The 16,594-nt window shown below is 46.4% G+C and overlaps 2 protein-coding genes across 2 annotated transcripts; one reads left to right on the top strand and one right to left on the bottom strand.

Moving 5' to 3' along the window:
* Positions 1–3,713: 3,713 nt before the first annotated feature.
* Positions 3,714–7,359, top strand: LOC110509882 (protein FAM166B-like). Its single transcript, XM_021591064.2, has 6 exons — positions 3,714–4,044; positions 4,643–4,866; positions 4,961–5,106; positions 5,638–5,770; positions 5,901–6,113; positions 6,266–7,359. The coding sequence occupies exons 1-6, from the start codon at positions 3,971–3,973 to the stop codon at positions 6,361–6,363; spliced, it is 888 nt and encodes a 295-aa protein (XP_021446739.2). The 5' UTR covers positions 3,714–3,970; the 3' UTR covers positions 6,364–7,359.
* On the bottom strand, positions 6,567–16,548 carry LOC110509880 (iporin). The gene is made up of 10 exons (XM_021591062.2): positions 16,363–16,548; positions 13,013–14,368; positions 12,571–12,871; positions 11,446–12,444; positions 9,465–9,541; positions 9,133–9,292; positions 8,899–9,004; positions 8,728–8,774; positions 7,927–8,614; positions 6,567–7,837 (listed from the first exon to the last, which is right to left on the bottom strand). The coding sequence occupies exons 2-10, from the start codon at positions 14,306–14,308 to the stop codon at positions 7,738–7,740; spliced, it is 3,774 nt and encodes a 1,257-aa protein (XP_021446737.2). The 5' UTR covers positions 14,309–14,368; positions 16,363–16,548; the 3' UTR covers positions 6,567–7,737.
* Between the last annotated feature and the right edge of the window lie 46 nt (positions 16,549–16,594).

The raw sequence follows: 16,594 nt of genomic DNA, 5'->3' as shown, positions 1-16,594 counted from the left end.
TTTTTAAATGATTGGCAGGGTAAGTCCTCAACATAATCTTTAGCATTAAGTCGTCTTTCATTGGCAGAGCGGCCACCATCCTCAGCAGCCTTGCAGTCACACTGACTGTGTTGTGAATTCTATACGGATAGAAACAGCAGGTCAAATGGTGATGAATTATTTCCTGTTATGCTGACTGTGTTAATTCTCACAGCAAATCAACTCAAATACTGACTTATTAGAAGCTTTATCCACATGATTCTCTATTTAGACGTGGCCCAGAGATCAAATGTCAACATATCCCCTTACCCTGCTCTCCTGCTGCTCCCGGAGAGCCTCCATCTCCACCTGTAACCTCTGGTTATGCATCTGTAGCCTAGCAATCTCCTCCAGCATCCGGCACACATGCTCCAGGTACCCCAGCCCTGGGGTGAGCCCCTCATACGCTCTCTCACACACATCATTCTCCCAGATCTGTAAAGAAAGGTAACAGTGCACATGGGAAAGTACAGTAAATTAACTCTGGCGTATTACTTCACAAAACATGTATTGTTCTGAATGGAATAGAAATCTAACGTTATGACTTCTGGGGCAGCATACTTTATATTTTCATTGCTGATTAGTGACTAAATAAAGTGCAGTCACTAGGAGCATGAAATACTGTATATTTCTTCCTCAAAGAGAGCTGAGCTAATGAGGTGGCCTTTAACTGGCTTTTGCCTGCCTGATGAACACACAGCACCCTGTCTGAGTCCTACAGAGAGCAAAGACCTCCAAGTACATTGACTAATATCCCCATTTGAGACATAATGTTCCTGTATTACCTCATTCATTTCACCAACCAGTGTCAACACTCTACATGACCTTTGGATAATAACATTACAAAAGAGGAATCCTTGGGGCGGAAGACTAACAATTTGTATAAGGATTCAAAATTATCTTGGCCAAAATCTTTAAATAAAGGATTTATTGAAATAAAGGACCCAATGGGACTGCCCTCACTTCGCCATCTGACACAGAACTGTGACGGACAACACAGCAGACTGCTCAACACAACACCCTCATAATCCATCTGCCTAGGCAGCACTGCACCAGGTTGGCTCCATTCCACTCATGCTAGTGGCTGACTGCTCACCTGGACAGACTGGTTCACAGTATGACACACTACAATATGAACAATAACAACCCACAGGCATCAAAGGGATTCAGACAATGTAATTAAGTGTTTGTCTTCCTGTCTAGCTTTGTGTCTGTTTGTGTGTGTGTTGCAACTGTTAACTGTGATAAAGGGTAAAGGCTAATTTACACCTTCCTGACTTTCCTTCAGTCCACTGTAAAAACAGACATGGAACATGACAATTTATGGACGAAACACTGCTTGAAAATGACAATGGACTTCCGTCCGGCATAGTGCGTAATATTTTTTGCCGTACTAACATGTCGGAACAATCCGATTTGAATGTTTGTTCAATACATTTGGGAATAATATTTCAAATGACTACTGAAGATGTCCCATGTACAAAACATGAAGATGACAAAATTGCCAAACAATCAGCTGGTTGAGATTTGGGGGAAAAACTTGGCACTATAGATCACTCTGTCTCAAACTAGATTGCTTTGAAGGAAAACAGTCAGAGAATCATAAGATTGAAGTAAACAACTCCTTTCAATATACACCCACCTCTGTCTCTGTCTGAGGAGGCAGAGTGTTGTGCTGTGGGGAGAGGCCTCCTCTGTGCTGCAGCAGCTCTGTTGAGGCCTGTTCATCCACAACTGACAGACTGACTGTCCTCCTCAGACCAGCACTCCCTGACCTGTGACCTGCCCTCTGGTTAGGGGTCACTGAGTGCGTTGAGGGTAGTGAAGCCATGTGACACTGCCGTCGTGACACGGCGTCTCTGCCTCCATGCCTCAGGACCTGCCGCCTGCCACTTGTGTCTGTCCTCCGCAGTGCCTGCTCCACTTTTCGGTGCATGACCACAGCAAGCTCCCTGTGCCCCTGAGCCCTGGTCCTGAGGCAGAGCGACAGGGAGGAAGAGGAGCAGAAGGATGGTGGAGAGAGGACAGGAGAGCATGGAGGAGAGGTAGAGGGGAGTCCATCCTCATCCCTGATTGAAGTTGAGACAGCATCAATAGCGGTATTACACATGGACACAGACTGAGAGGAGGAAGGGAGAAAAGCCTCAGAGCTGGTTATCTCCACCCCAGAATCCTCTGTACCCACGTCAGATTTAGACATGGAAGTAGTTCCTGAAAGGGTGAGGGAATCTCCAGAATCACCCCCTTCCCACTGGCCCTCCAAAGCTACCCCTTCCTGGGGGTCTGAGATGATGTTGGGGGGTCCACCCTCAGTCACCCAGATCTCCAGAAGATTGCTAAAGCTCATGTACAAATTCATCACAAAATCCCAAAACTTGTCCTCTTCCTTTTTACTCTTCTTCTCCCCAAAATGGTAGCAGCACGAGGAGGACAAAGAAAAGTATCTGGCTTAGAGAAGCCCACACAGTCTGAAGTGAGTTTGTGAGATAGAATTTAAAACATCCCTGAAGTTCCGCCTATATCCTCATGACATGCCTCGTCATCTATCATCCATCCTGTCACAGCGGTGATGCTGCATGCAGTCTGAGTCTGGGAACTATGACTCCCTCTCACCTGAGACCACAACTCCTCCCACCAAACACCATCAAACCCAGGTATGACAGAAACAAGTCATGACAAAGCCAAAGTGATAGCAACACCATGTGTCAGTTAGCTGCTGATGAAACATCCATGTTTTTCCTGAAAAATGATGATACTTATGACATTTACAATAATACCTTACACAAGAGGTTTGGCATGTACTGTTGGTGAGTGGGTAGGTGTGACGTACTGTACACTGTAAAAAATAAAAAATCTAAAAACTTTTCAGTGTTACCTGAACTTTGCTCCAACATGAGAAAACGTAGACAAATTCAAAATTCAACTTCAAATAATGTTTTTGTCTCAAATGTTCATTCAACTAGAAATTATTATTTGGGCAACTTACCTAAGAAAAGGCTGTGGAACTAGTTAAACACACAGTGCTTTAAACATTGAGTTTGTACATAGATTACAACTCCAGAGGCTGTGACCTATCTGAGCTTAAGCATGGTTTAAGCATAGCCTCTTTACTTATTTTAAATTAGGATTTTCACTATTTGTTTTGTGTCAGTGTACAGGCAGAATCAGTACCCGTAAACCATGATGTGAAATGGAATTTTCACTTTGGAATATGATGTTAAAAAAGAGGAGTACAAATGAGAAGTTTGACCTTTTAGCTATTACTATTTTATTCTACACAAGGAAATATCCCAGCCAATGCTGCAATACTGCTGTAATTCACCAGGTGTCGCTATAGACCAGTATACTTTCATGCCACAAACTTGATAACCTTTCAGATATCTAATTTTATTTCAAAATGAATTACTAATTCATAATTTCATGTATTTATCCATTTTCCCATAGGCAAATTTAAGATCTGATAATAAAGTGGGTGTAACATGTGAGAAAAACAAAACCAGGAGGGTTTGTGTAAAAAAACAACAACAACTGGCTATAGTATCGAATAAGAGAAAAATAATACAATAAGCCTATTGAATATGTGAAATAACATTTAGAAAGGATAGACTGGGTTGTTTATTCAAATGACACGTGACACCTGTTTGACCATAAGGTGCATGGGAATGTGTGAGGGCGGTGCGTATTTGCCACTGCGGAATGAAGCAACAAGCTGTAGCCTACAGTACAGTACACAACAACAACAAGCTTTAAAATGTTGAGGGCAAAAGGCGAGCAGATAACCTTCACAATGGCAACAATGAAATGACGGAATAATGGATCCTTGACCTGGTCTAGACGTTGTCGACATATCTCTGCGCGCAGTCCACATCCTGACAACCATCCGCAAACACTACAAAGTGCGTTACTGTCAGCCCCCCGGCCCCAGATCTCGAGTCCGGTTCTGAGGTACAGTATGGTCAACATGGAGGAATTCCCCCCAAAATTCAGTAAGGTGCTGGTGACACCTGATCCGCACTACATACCGGGGTAGGTAATTCACACTGCTGCTTTGCTTTTGTATTTTAGCAAATCAATTAAATACTCTAATTAGATGTGTGCAATATTAAGCTTTATTTCTATTACATACATGGTGTGCTATGTATAGGGAAATTACTGCATTCTAGCCTTTTCAATTATGCATTAATGAGTAGGCTATTCGTGCGTAATTCCATAGATTTTATGCTTGCGCGCAAGTTTTTACTTGATTATTTCGCCCTTTCTCTCATTACACATAACATACATTCGGCCTACTATAGGCCTAAGGAATTAACATACACATTTTCACAAACCTACACGAAATTTCCTTGAGGAAGAAAGAGCAAGTCAGTGCTCTAGGCCATCACCCATGGCAACGGTACCCAGGAAGGTTCAACTCAGAGGCTGAACTTGCTGACATGAAGGAACACAACACAGCTCAAACTAACTACCTGAGATCCATAGTCACCTTTCATTTCAATAAAGCCTGACTTTGATATGGACATGGTAATAGGTTTCAATTATTTATACTACTGTCAACATGACAGAGAATAAATCCAGAAAGCCTTGTTTAAAATCTAGTCAGAATCCTCACCACCTCTGTCCACAGGTATGCAGGGTACTGCCCCCAGCTGAAGTACCACCTGGGGAAGACCTACGGCCAGCTGACCGCCAAGTTGCTGTCCTCTCCAGAGGTGTCACGCTCGCGTCGCCTGGTCCTCCACACGGGCCGCTTCCCCTCCACAGAGACAGACACGGGCCCACGGGACGAGATCTGGAGGAGCCACCATGGAGAACGCAGGAATCTGGAGAGGATGATACCGGGCTACACTGGTAAACACACTGTTGCTCAGCTTTCATATCTTAAGCAGAACTCCTCTTCTGTAAAGGATGTTTTGCATTGTGTTGAATCTGGTGTCTTTTACAGGCTTTGTTCCCAAAAGCCAGAACTACTTCTCCCGTACGTATGCCGAGACGTGTCGCGAGGCCCTGTCTGAGTTTGACCGGGACCAGCAGAGGGTTCGCCTGGCATCAGCAATACCGCTTGTCAGCAACACCATCTCAAAGTTTAAAGTAACAAGCTCTAATCTTTCGCTCACTTATGCATGCATGCTCGCCCCACCCACACACACACAGGGTCATCCCTGTTTAATAATCCATGCTGAGATCCTGTGTCAGTGTCATGTATAACTTGTCTAAACGAGGCCAGGTGCACAACCTGGAGAGCACTCCAATCATAGACCACCCACAGATTCAGATCAGTCATGGGCTAGATTCAATCAGATTGACAATCATATAACGTTGTTTTGGTGGTGTCGGAGGTGGAACTGCGTTAGAGCTGTCAAATCCACAAGGGGCTCATTGCATTACTGTATCGCAGACACTGCCATTGGATGCAACGAAACCACACCAACTATAATCCAACATATCCCATGCACCCGCATTAGAAGTTGATTGAATGATAAAAAATGTCACAATACCATGGGAGAAAATCTCCTTTTATAATCAAAGGTCTATAGTCTGGGATAGGGCCTTGGGTAGGAGCCAGAAGCTCGAATAACTTCTCTGTCTCAACCATAGTGTCTGTCATTCTATCCCCTCCAGCCTCGGAGACTGAGCACCCCTCTGACGGCCATCTCTAAAGAGCCAGCCCCCTACAAGACCATGGACCCCTGGAAGCCCAAAGGCTCTCCGTACTTCATGGCAGACAGCAGTCCACACAAGTACTTCATCTCAGGTAGGTACAGTATGCCAGAGGTACCATTTGAAATACCTCATGTGATAGTGTTTGCTTTAGTGTGCAGCACAATCAACTGTATAGGAGTCCCGTTGTATTGACTAGATCTTCCATTTGGGCATGTATTCAGGTTTCACAGGGTACGTGCCCAAATCTCGCTTCTTGATTGGGACGGGCTACCCCATCACCACCAACAAGGCTCTGGTTCAGTTTGGGAAGGAGATGAGGAGGGACCCTACCTCCCTGCAACTCCCTGGGGAGGAATCAGGAGCCCTGCCCCCCATCCCCACTGTCTACCCCTCCCACCGGGGACTTCTGCCCTCCTACACCGGCCATGTTCCAGGTGGGCCTTAACTTCTTCAAAACACTAGAGTACCAAGCCTCACACGCATCTCTGAAATCTCCATATCTACCATCTTGATTATTATAATTGATCATATTATATTATCACATCAAGATCAAGTTTTAATCAAGTCACCTTCAATCTGCCCACAGGATACAAGTTCAGGTACGGCCAGACCTTTGAGAAGCTTACCCACAATGCCCTGGGCCTGAGCGGCACTCAGAGGAAGATTGAGGCCAGAGCCCAGTAATGGAGGAACAATTCACCAGACAATCACAAGGACCAGGGTTGAGAACTGAGTGAAGGAATCCTCGGACTTTGAAATAACAGCGTCTGTGAAACAGCAAAACTTTGGTCTGTGGACTATGTACATCCCAGGGTGATAAATAATAATGGCCCAATTTTTTTTGTATGAGCAGAACAACAAGTGAATGTGAAGTACAAGTCACAAGATAACTTATTGATTTATCTTTATTTGCAAAGGTTGATTGTCACAAGGAACTTCCACTCAGAGGGTGCATTCTTCTAAGGTTGTAGGGTTAAGTACAGTTAGGTTGGGGAGGAAAGATGAGAGGGGTTTGATAAACTCACCTTCACATTATTGCAGAGGTTATAATAACCAAGTCATTCCTGTCACGCAATTTCAAACTTGATTTTACTCCTTAGCTTAGAACTACTGGCCTATCAAAACAGTGTACACCTGAAACACACCATGATAGCTTAATATTGTGAAAACAACACACTCGATTTGGAGACTAACGGTTCCACAATTCTAGAATTTGATTACCTAAATATTTACAAAACTACTTCTCTCTCATAAAAAACAATATATTAGGATATTGATGTAGGTAGAAGAACCACACAAAGTAGTAGGATTAAATTAGCACCTAATGACTCCTTGAACGTACATATATCATTTTTTATACACATGCACAGAAATCTTACCTTGCTAGTCTGGATTACCTCACAAACATGTATTGACTTTGTCTAGTTGAATATGAAGGCAACCTCATTTTGGAAGATAAGCCACTGTACAAGGCTGCTGAGTGGCATAATATTTGGCACTAGTTAACATGGCTAGTAAAGATTGCCTTTCTGCATTTTTTTTTTGTTGACATTCCATTCGCACATAGAATAGACAGGGCATAGGGTTGGAAGGTAGAGGACAGATGGATACTATTAGGATAATAGGATGCTACTGTATGGTATGCATGCAGCTCCATTAAATACTAATTGGTTTCTTATGGAGAGTCTGGAATGGTCCACAAGGCTTTCAGATCCTAAGGCAAGACTGTAGCATAGGTGGAGCCTCTCACTGACCACAGTTTGATTGACAGGTGCACAGGGAGAATCTATTGCATGAATCCCAATTCATGACAGATGAACAGAAGCACTTGTAAATATAACTAAACATCGTAGAGTTGTTATTGCCTTAAAATGACATTTGGGTAAATGTATCACCCATGCTCAGACAACAACAAATGGTCTACTGTGCTTTTCTGACCAGTGTGCGTGTGTTCTAGCTGAGGTGTCTGTGTGCAACACTTTGCACTATAAGACTGACTCAGGATCATGCAGTTGACATTTTTGGTAGTGTATCTTTTCTTCTCCTGGGGCACTAGGTCTATGTTTGGTGTTTCCGGTCAGGCTGTTTCCCTGACCATACTGTATGGGCCAATAGGCCCAGCTGAGAACTGTCCAACTGCAGCCACTGTGAAGGTCTCCTGTAAGACAAGAGACATACAGTTATTAAGGAGCAACTGTAATAACAACATAGGAACAGGTTAGCCATAGTTCAGTCATAAATGTTGACCTTTTCTTGGTCTGTGTCCCATTGGGGTTTTGGGGTGCCCTCTGTGTCCTGGCAGGGTGGTCCCTTCCTGATCCAAAGAGCTTGGCCCAGCGTAGCCCACCCTGGGAAGGGTTATCATCCTGGAAGTCTGCCGTCATCCTGGGGGTCTCTGGACCCCTTCCCTCCCTCCTGCCCTCCTGTGAAGTCACCTCTTCTCTCCTCCCCTCCATCCTCTGCTGAGGCTCAGGGTGGATGACATGCTTGTAAATCTGTCCACATTCCCCCCTCTCTGCGTGGGAAGGTTGTCTCTGCCAACACCCTGGAATAGCGGCTGACCACAGGCTCCTACTAGACTCACCTACAGGCCTCACCCTCTTCTCCTGACCCATGGCCTTTGAAACCTGCGAGGACCCCTGAAGATGCTGTACCAGCTGGTGTGGTTCACCTGTTGGCCTGCTGTTTTCCCTGGGTCCATCCATAGAGCTATACGCCCCCTGTCTGTCTTCTCTGTCTCCTTTCAACAGTGGAGATTGTTCCTCAGAGCAGAGCTGTCTGTTGTGTAGCAGGCGGGGCTCCAGCAGCAGGTTGAGATCAAAGGGTAACATGGAGAGAGGCTGCAGCAGGAGGAGGAGCTCCTGGAACAGAGGCTGACACTGCCCCTGCGACATGGCGAGGAAACCCCATGGATGGTAGTGATCTTTCACCACCTCTGGGGAGAGGAGAGTTTGAAAGCGTATGAGAGAGGTAAGTTTCAAGAACATCATTTTTTCTAATAACAATTTGGAGAAAAGGAAAAAATAACCTGTCCTTTAATCTAAACACCTTTTTGGTTGTAGAGGTGATTCAGCCAGAATTCCAAGGTCCTCAGGCTAAAAGAGAGAATATAAGTCCTTCATTTTACAATCATAACATTTCAAAAATCAATACACAACATTAGTACACAATGTGATATTCTACAAAAAAAAGACCGTCGGAGACTTGACAGGGACTCACTTGAGCAGGCCCATGATGAAGGCTCGTAGTTTCATACAGTGGCTGGTCAGCAGGGAGCACTGCCTCACCTTGGACAGCAAGCTGTGGAGCACCCGGGTGGTAGGGCCTGAGACAGGAATAGAGACCATCAAACTACAACCCCCATGTGCAACTCTAGCCATACCACCATCAGCATCAAACCTACCATAACCCCCCACATAATCATTATCATCATCACCACCATGCAATTCTGACCTGTGTGAGTGGAGGCCTCCACCACGTTCCAGGCATGGTTGCGTCGCTGACCGATGATCAGGTCCAGTTTGTGGTCCCTGAGACCATCCTGCAGAATGTTCTGGATGGTGGGACACAGATGCTCCAGAACAAGACCACCAATGGTGGTACCTAGCCACATCTGGAGAGAGTGGTACATTATCATATCATGATCAATATTTACACCGTAATTCTAAAATAATAACATATCTTCGTGGGGGTTGATTCATCCTATCAGGACTACTGTCAGCTTTTGTGATTTGTCCGGTTATTCTAGTTCCTTTCAGATTGCTTTTAGCTCAGATGCACTGCACCTTTTCCCCAGGATCTCGACTGGTCCCAAAATGAGCCATGATCAAATCCACTGCCAAGCTCACAGATTTCAGCAGACCTGGAGAAACATGAAAAGGGAAGAAGCCCATCAAGAGTTGTCTCATTTCCTATTCTGCACCATGCAGTTATCAACATACCTGAGGGGACTGACATAAAAGACTATCACATTTTGATTCATTAACCAGAAACATCACACTGAATAAAAAGGTGTGTGGCTATATGGAGAACCACCAGGAACTATATCAATGTGTTCAGGTTTTATTTGTCACACGCACAAGTACAGTTTAATGCTTAACTTACAAGCCCTACCCAACAGTAGGGCTTGCAATTCAATATATTAAGAAAGTACAACTAATTAAAAAAAACTGAAATACAAGAGGAAGCTATACAGCAGTGTTTCCCAACCCTGGTCCTCCAGTACCCCAACCCTGGTCCTCCAGTACCCCCAACCCTGGTCCTCCAGTACCCCCAACCCTGGTCCTCCAGTACCCCCAACCCTGGTCCTCCAGTACCCCCAACCCTGGTCCTCCAGTACCCCCAACCCTGGTCCTCCAGTACCCCAACCCTGGTCCTCCAGTACCCCCAACCCTGGTCCTCCAGTACCCCCAACCCTGGTCCTCCAGTACCCCCAACCCTGGTCCTCCAGTACCCCCAACCCTGGTCCTCCAGTACCCCCAACCCTGGTCCTCCAGTACCCCCAACCCTGGTCCTCCAGTACCCCCAACCCTGGTCCTCCAGTACCCCCAACCCTGGTCCTCCAGTACCCCCAACCCTGGTCCTCCAGTACCCCAACCCTGGTCCTCCAGTACCCCCAACCCTGGTCCTCCAGTACCCCCAACAGCACACATTTTCATTGTAGCCCTGATCAAACACACCTCATTCAACTCATTGAGGGCTTGATGATTAGTTGACAAGTTGAATCAGGTGTGCTTGTCCAGGGTTACAATACAATGTGTAATGTTGGGGGTACTGGAGGACCAGAGTTGGGAAACACTGGTATACATGGTACAATTACAATGTGCAGGGATACTGGACATGATTCATGATTGTGAGGCAGTAAGGGTGGGTCTGGAGAGGACACCAGCAGGTCTGGATGATGGGTGTGACTACGTGATTCATGATTGTGAGGCAGTAAGGGTGGGTCTGGAGAGGACACCAGCAGGTCTGGATGATGGGTGTGACTACAGGATTCAGGAGGAAGGGAGAGTAAGAGATAGAATGCTCTATTGCTATTCTCACCCATTCTCTCCTTTCCTCTCCCTTCCTCTCTCATTTTCTCTCCCTTCCTCCATCTTGTCTGGCTCTCTCTAAAATGTCAGGGTACAAATCTTCATGCATATTAAATCTGCCTACAGTGCTCTCCCCTGCCAAGCGGACAGTGCATCACCGTGCAAGCTTTGCTTTCACAAGACAATGTGCATACAAGCATGTGATTAACATTTACATTGTTTGGTTATAAAAATGTGTGTTTATTGTGGCACAAAAAAATTAAACATAATTCTGTGAATCATATATCCAGGGTATCAACAACACTGCACCCACTGTAACACACTCACTGGAGCTTGCACACTCTCACACACTAGATGTCTCAGCCAATCCTGTGCAGGGAAAGATAAAAATAGGTCATGTTTGAAAGAAACCCCCTTCAGGGTATTGAAGGCACTGCTACAGCAAGCTCTGCAGAGTAACAGACAATGTAGGATTCCAGTTTCCCATAATGACTGTTCAGAAGAGTCTAACTACTCTTCATCTTCAGATTACTGACACTGGTCTGCCTACCACACATCCTCTTCATACGTTGACATCACATCCCACAATCCACATGAGATACTCTCAGCTCAAAACACCCTCAACCCCATACATGCTCACCTACATATAGACTACCTCACCAATCTACAGTATATATGAGATCTTCCATGCTCTATCCCCTATACACAGATCAGGCCCCTTCCTCCCCCTCACCTCTCCTCTGCAGATGGCTGATGGACAGAGACTCGTAGGAGGCTTCAGGTGACAGGCAGAACTCCACAGGTGGCCAACTGTCACTCAGGCTGAAGGAGTCGCAGTGCTGTTGTTGATGCTGCTTCACACTGGGCCCTGCTAACACCAGGGGCTGCAGGAGGGTGCTCTGAGAGGACATATGGGCCACTGAGGAGAGAGCAGCTGTCAGACTATAGTGAGAAGCTGCAGACCCAGCCTTAGGTATTGAGGTTAGTGGGGTTCTCTTCTGGGGCGGTAAGGGTGTGTCTGGAGAGAAGGACACCAGCAGGTCTGGATGAGGGGTGTGACTGGCAGAGGAGGACATGGTTGCTACATGGGAGTCAATGGGGAAGTCAGGGCTGTGGGTCAGGAGGACTGGTCTGGGGCTCTGCTGCTCTGGAAACCGGCGAATGAGATCTTGGCAGATCTGAGCCATACCTTGGCTACGTTTGGTTGAATCTTTACATTGAGACTGGTTTGGGCTACTGTGGGCCTGACCTGGGCTGGGATAGCTTTGGTCTAGGTCTGCAAAGAGCTGGTCCTGGCATGAATGAACCTGGGTTAGTTCGGTATTAGATTGTATTGTGCTTATGTGAGCTTGTTTTGGACTGGTAAAAGTACAGCCATGGCTACTGTAGGGACTGGAGTGTGTCCAGTTGCATTTGGAGTGGAAGTGTTCTGGACTGGGGGTGCAGGTGGAGCAGGTATCAGAGCTAGAGGGTCCCTCCAGGAGGATGGCTCCATAGCTGCCCAGCGGTGAAGGACGCAGGTGGGTCAGGAGTCTGTTGCCTTTGCACTTGAACCCTGGCTGGGAGCTGGGCTTGGTGTTCTTGTGGCTGATGTACTGGTCCAGCAGGGAGCCCAGGGGCTGGCTCTGAGGTTTACCTGCTGGGGGAAGCAGGTCAAAGGGCTGGATGGGCAGGGAGCTGGGCCTCTGAGCCTTACTGTACCGCACCACAGGAGTTGCCCATGAACACGCCCCTACGAGTAGGAGGGGAAAGAGGGAAGACAGGGGATTGAATGTTTGCAAAATAGGAAAAAACAAGGGTTAGCTTCAGCTTAATCACAATTACTCATGTAAAAATACAGACGGGCTTGTTTTCATACCCTCCTCCTCCGCCTCATGGTCTGGTGACACAGAAGGGTGGTTGGACACAGTGCTACTGCCTTGGTTGGGACTCAGGAGTAGGGGGGAGTGGCTGCTATTCTGGCCCAGGGAAACTGCCTCCTGGATGGGACACAGGTCCTGAGAGGTGTGGGAGTGGCTTGAGCTCTGACAGCTGTCTGTATGTCTCTTACAGTGTGCAATCTCAGCGAAGGAGGTGACATGTTGGGAGTCCCAGCTCATACAGCGAGGACGGTGCAATGGGGCAGCTCTCCCCCCTTCTTTGTCTGATCCTTCTTCCTCCTGGCCATGGAGAAACGGAGAAAACTTTGTTTAGGAAAGTCAACCGTTATGAAAGTAATTCTGCTCATCATACATCTTACAAATTAGTTAAAACACGAAGGACATTTTTAAACATACTGTACGTTATTGTGGTAAGCCTACCTGTTTGTTCCCCCGGCCCTGATCTCCCCGGGCCTTATTGAAGAGGACGTAGTGGCCCTCTGAAGTGACACTGGTGGTGCTGGACAAGGCCGGGCTAGGCGAGGCTGACTGGGATGAGAGGTCACAAGTCACCAGCTTGTAGTACTTCTGGGTGGTCCCTGTGGGCAGCAGCCTGGCCTGGCTCTGGAAACAGGAAGTGAGGTCAGAGACCTCCAGAGAGGACAGGAGGCTCTGGGCATCGGGAAGGTAGATGTTACAGTTGGAGTCCAGCGCCTGCGGTGACCAGCAGGGGGCAGAAGTCCCCCTGTCATGAGGAGAGGAGGTTGTTCGGCTCCCCTGACTGGGTCCAGCAGCCTGAGGCCCCTGGGACTCCTGGGAGAATGGGTGCAGGTTTAGGAAGACAGAGCCCTCTACTGGCTGGGAGGACTGCACTGCAGGGCAGCTGAGGTCATTTGGGGTGGCAGGGTTGTTACTCTTGTTGTAGATGGCGCTGAAGTTGACGAGAACCCCATCAGAGCTGTTGCAGGAGGAGTCTGTGACATACTCTAAATGACCCTCAGAGAAAGACTCAGGGAAACATTTTGGTTGGCCATAGCTGAAGCAGTAGCCCTCATTACCACATGTGAACATATTATCTTCAATATCCACTACTCTATTCTGCTCCCCACAGTCCAACAACACAGTACTACCCTTGTTGTCATTGTTCTGCTGACTGGCTGATTGGCTAGAAGGTTTGGAGAACCGCCTCCCAGCATTACTCAGGGCCCAGTTAGAGTTCCCATGCAGCTGCAGCACAAAAAAAGGGTCCTCGTGGTATCTGTGCAAGTTATCTCCATCACTATCCTCATCCTCTTCTTCCACCCCTTCATTCGGGAGGAAGGAGTTGTGTGACCGTAAAGAACCTTTAACTATAGGGTGTTCTTTATGTCTTTGGGAGATGGTCATCTGTGACGCGTCCTCTGGTGAGGATCCAGAGTCACACCTCCCACTGCTATCGCTGCCCCCCTCCCCATCCCCCTCCTCCTCGCTCCGGTCCTCCTTGAGGCTCCAGTAGCTGGAGGAGATGTGTCTGAGGCTGCTGTGGAAGGGCTCTCTGTGGAGGTTGTCCTGCTCGGGGAGGGAGGCGGCACGGGTCAGACCTACGGAGCTGGAGCACAGCCGACCAGGCTGCTTGGCAGAGCTGGCAGAGCCACTGCACAGAGCTGCCTGCACAGGAAGCTGCCAGGGGGGAAGCTGCACCAGGGGGAAGTGACACGCAATCAGGGTATCCCTTGATAGGCTAGCCGTCCTGTTCATTCTCTCAGCTCATGAGGTGATGTTATTACTGCAAGAGTCTCCATTCTCTGAAGAAAACACCTGAAACAGGAGGTGAGCATTAAATGGGCTATGATACTATGAAGCCTCGTGATAATTCTGGAGCCTATAGTCAGTCAAACTACTACATCCTCTGCCTCTGGGCTAGAGCTCCATGATTCACTCAGTCAGCCGTGGAGGAGAAAGCACACAGCAGACTATCACATACTGTTCACACGAGCCCAACTCTCATCCCCTAAACCCTCAGCTAGCGCTTCCTCCCTGTAAAGACAGAAGGCTGAGGCTCAGAACTATGACAAGAGTGTCATGGATTACAGTGAGCAGGCTCACAGAGTCATTTTAAGAGATTTGAAGAGGGTGGGCTCTACTCTACTCCTGGCTCTTTTGGAGAATTTAAAACCCCTGTCATTTTCTGAATTATGTTAAATCATCCAAATAGTCTCATCTTGAGCTTTGAAGCTTATTTTCGTATTGAGGTCAAGTCACTATAAAAACTTTTAAGCGATTTTAAATGCAAAATGTTTGTTTGCTACATTTTTTGGGGTACAGAGTGTTGTTTATGAGAGGTGTTATCCTACGCAGCCTACCGTTCACACCCCATCTGGGTGTAATCTGTAAATCCCAGCAACATCTGGTACCAGGGACCAGGGAAAGGCTGAAAAAAACATCCTCTTTATCCTCAAAAGGTTTTCGAACAAAAACATGTCAACAAATACCTCCACCATCAAAATCTATCCATAACCGAACTAATATCCATTACAGACACATTCATAAAAACCTCATATTTTAACTAGGCCTAAGTGTCTCTGTGTTTCAGTTCATCTGTTTACTATGGAAATACACATCACTTGTCAACAAGCTGTTCCTGATTTGGCATAGAAGAATAGTTGGAAGTTCCTCTCTAATCTCATACAGTAGGCATGGTATCCATGGGAACTGGAATTCATGCACTGACATTTCCTTGGAGCCTCTCATCTTTAAATAAGATCATTAAGTTTAATACCAGGAGAGAATTTCATGTGGAAAGTGGGCCATGCAGGCTGACAGGGTGTTGTTGCAGATGACTAACCACGGCACTGCATATTTGATATGCCCCCCCCCCCGCGTCCCAGTCAGCACCCTGCCTGCCTGGCTGGCTACTAATCTGTGGTAGAGTGGAACACAGATCAAGACAACAAAATTGATGTTGTTTGTTTCTGTACTGTTTGTTTTCATGTAATGAACAGTTAAAGGGGTGTACAAAAGACATCCTTATGTTGCTCAGATTAGTTTATCCTATATTCTGTGGAAATGATTGTTGTAAGCACGGGTAATACAGAATTGGAAAGGTCATTTTAAACAAACTACATTCAGTCATTTCAGCAGAAGATTTATCCCAACACAGTACATCAGACAGAGCTTGGTCTCCTTGGTCACCGCCTCCTCTGCTTAAAGGTTAAGGGTTAACAAACAGTGGAAGGAAAACTGTGGATGTGTGTGTCCAGTGCACTAGACTGAATAGTGAGTTAGTTACAATGTCTCAGAATGCCTTTGAGGTTGTCATTCTAGGTCGCACAGCACACCTGAAAGACATCACATGAGTTACAATGTGACATAGGGTCTGCATGAAAGATGGGGAGGGCGTGTGAAATGGGGCGAGTGTAAACAGCGCATCATGAGAGTAGGCTACCAAAACACACACATGACCAACATTTGACAGTAGCACTACGATGTCCTGAAGACGTTTACATTAAACAAAATTCTAAACATACACACAATTCATCTGAGCATCATGGAATAGGCTATGCAAGCATCTCTTAACCTACATTTCTTTCTAACAGGGTAAAAACTTGCACTGTAATCCTCTCCCAATTTTACAATTTAAAGTTACAATGGATGCATAATATTAATATTATATAATTGAGAAGAGTAGGGCTAACGATATATTTTTCCTTCAAAATCTTCAACATGATGTAGTTGAATGATTAATAAGACATGCGCCACTCGAATACTGATGTATTAAATTACGTAAAACAAACAACATTAAACATACATACGGTCGGTGTTGCGGGTAGTTTGAAGGCTTCGATCGGTTATTATATTGCAAATTGTGACTGCCAATAGTCCCAACTGCTGCAGGTCGGTTCCTTCTTTCCAACTGTCCGTGCGTCGCGCTTCCAGTGCCGGTGAAACAGAGGCCAGACCAGGTCAGCGGTATATTTGCGTCACAACGTCTCTAGCCAATGCGCAGAGCGCATGACATGTCACTCAAGCCGTTTCCAACAATAG

Source organism: Oncorhynchus mykiss, chromosome Y, assembly GCF_013265735.2.
Source record: "Oncorhynchus mykiss isolate Arlee chromosome Y, USDA_OmykA_1.1, whole genome shotgun sequence".
NCBI lineage: Eukaryota > Metazoa > Chordata > Actinopteri > Salmoniformes > Salmonidae > Oncorhynchus > Oncorhynchus mykiss.
The sequence above is the reverse complement of the archived record's forward strand: the minus strand, read 5'-3'. Positions and strand labels throughout refer to the sequence as shown.

Bases quoted from the DNA above. Each gene is read 5' to 3' on its own strand.
- LOC110509880 (XM_021591062.2), bottom strand. From the start codon at position 14,308: ATGAACAGGACGGCTAGCCTATCAAGGGATACCCTGATTGCGTGTCAC. The intron at 12,445-12,570 runs GTATGAAAACAA...TCCTACTCGTAG, and splicing joins CCATGAGGCGGAGGAGGAGG to GGGCGTGTTCATGGGCAACT. The intron at 8,775-8,898 runs GTGAGTCCCTGT...TCTCTCTTTTAG, and splicing joins TTCATCATGGGCCTGCTCAA to CCTGAGGACCTTGGAATTCT.
- LOC110509882 (XM_021591064.2), top strand. From the start codon at position 3,971: ATGGTCAACATGGAGGAATTCCCCCCAAAATTCAGTAAGGTGCTGGTG. The intron at 5,771-5,900 runs GTAGGTACAGTA...GCATGTATTCAG, and splicing joins ACACAAGTACTTCATCTCAG to GTTTCACAGGGTACGTGCCC. The intron at 6,114-6,265 runs GTGGGCCTTAAC...ATCTGCCCACAG, and splicing joins CTACACCGGCCATGTTCCAG to GATACAAGTTCAGGTACGGC.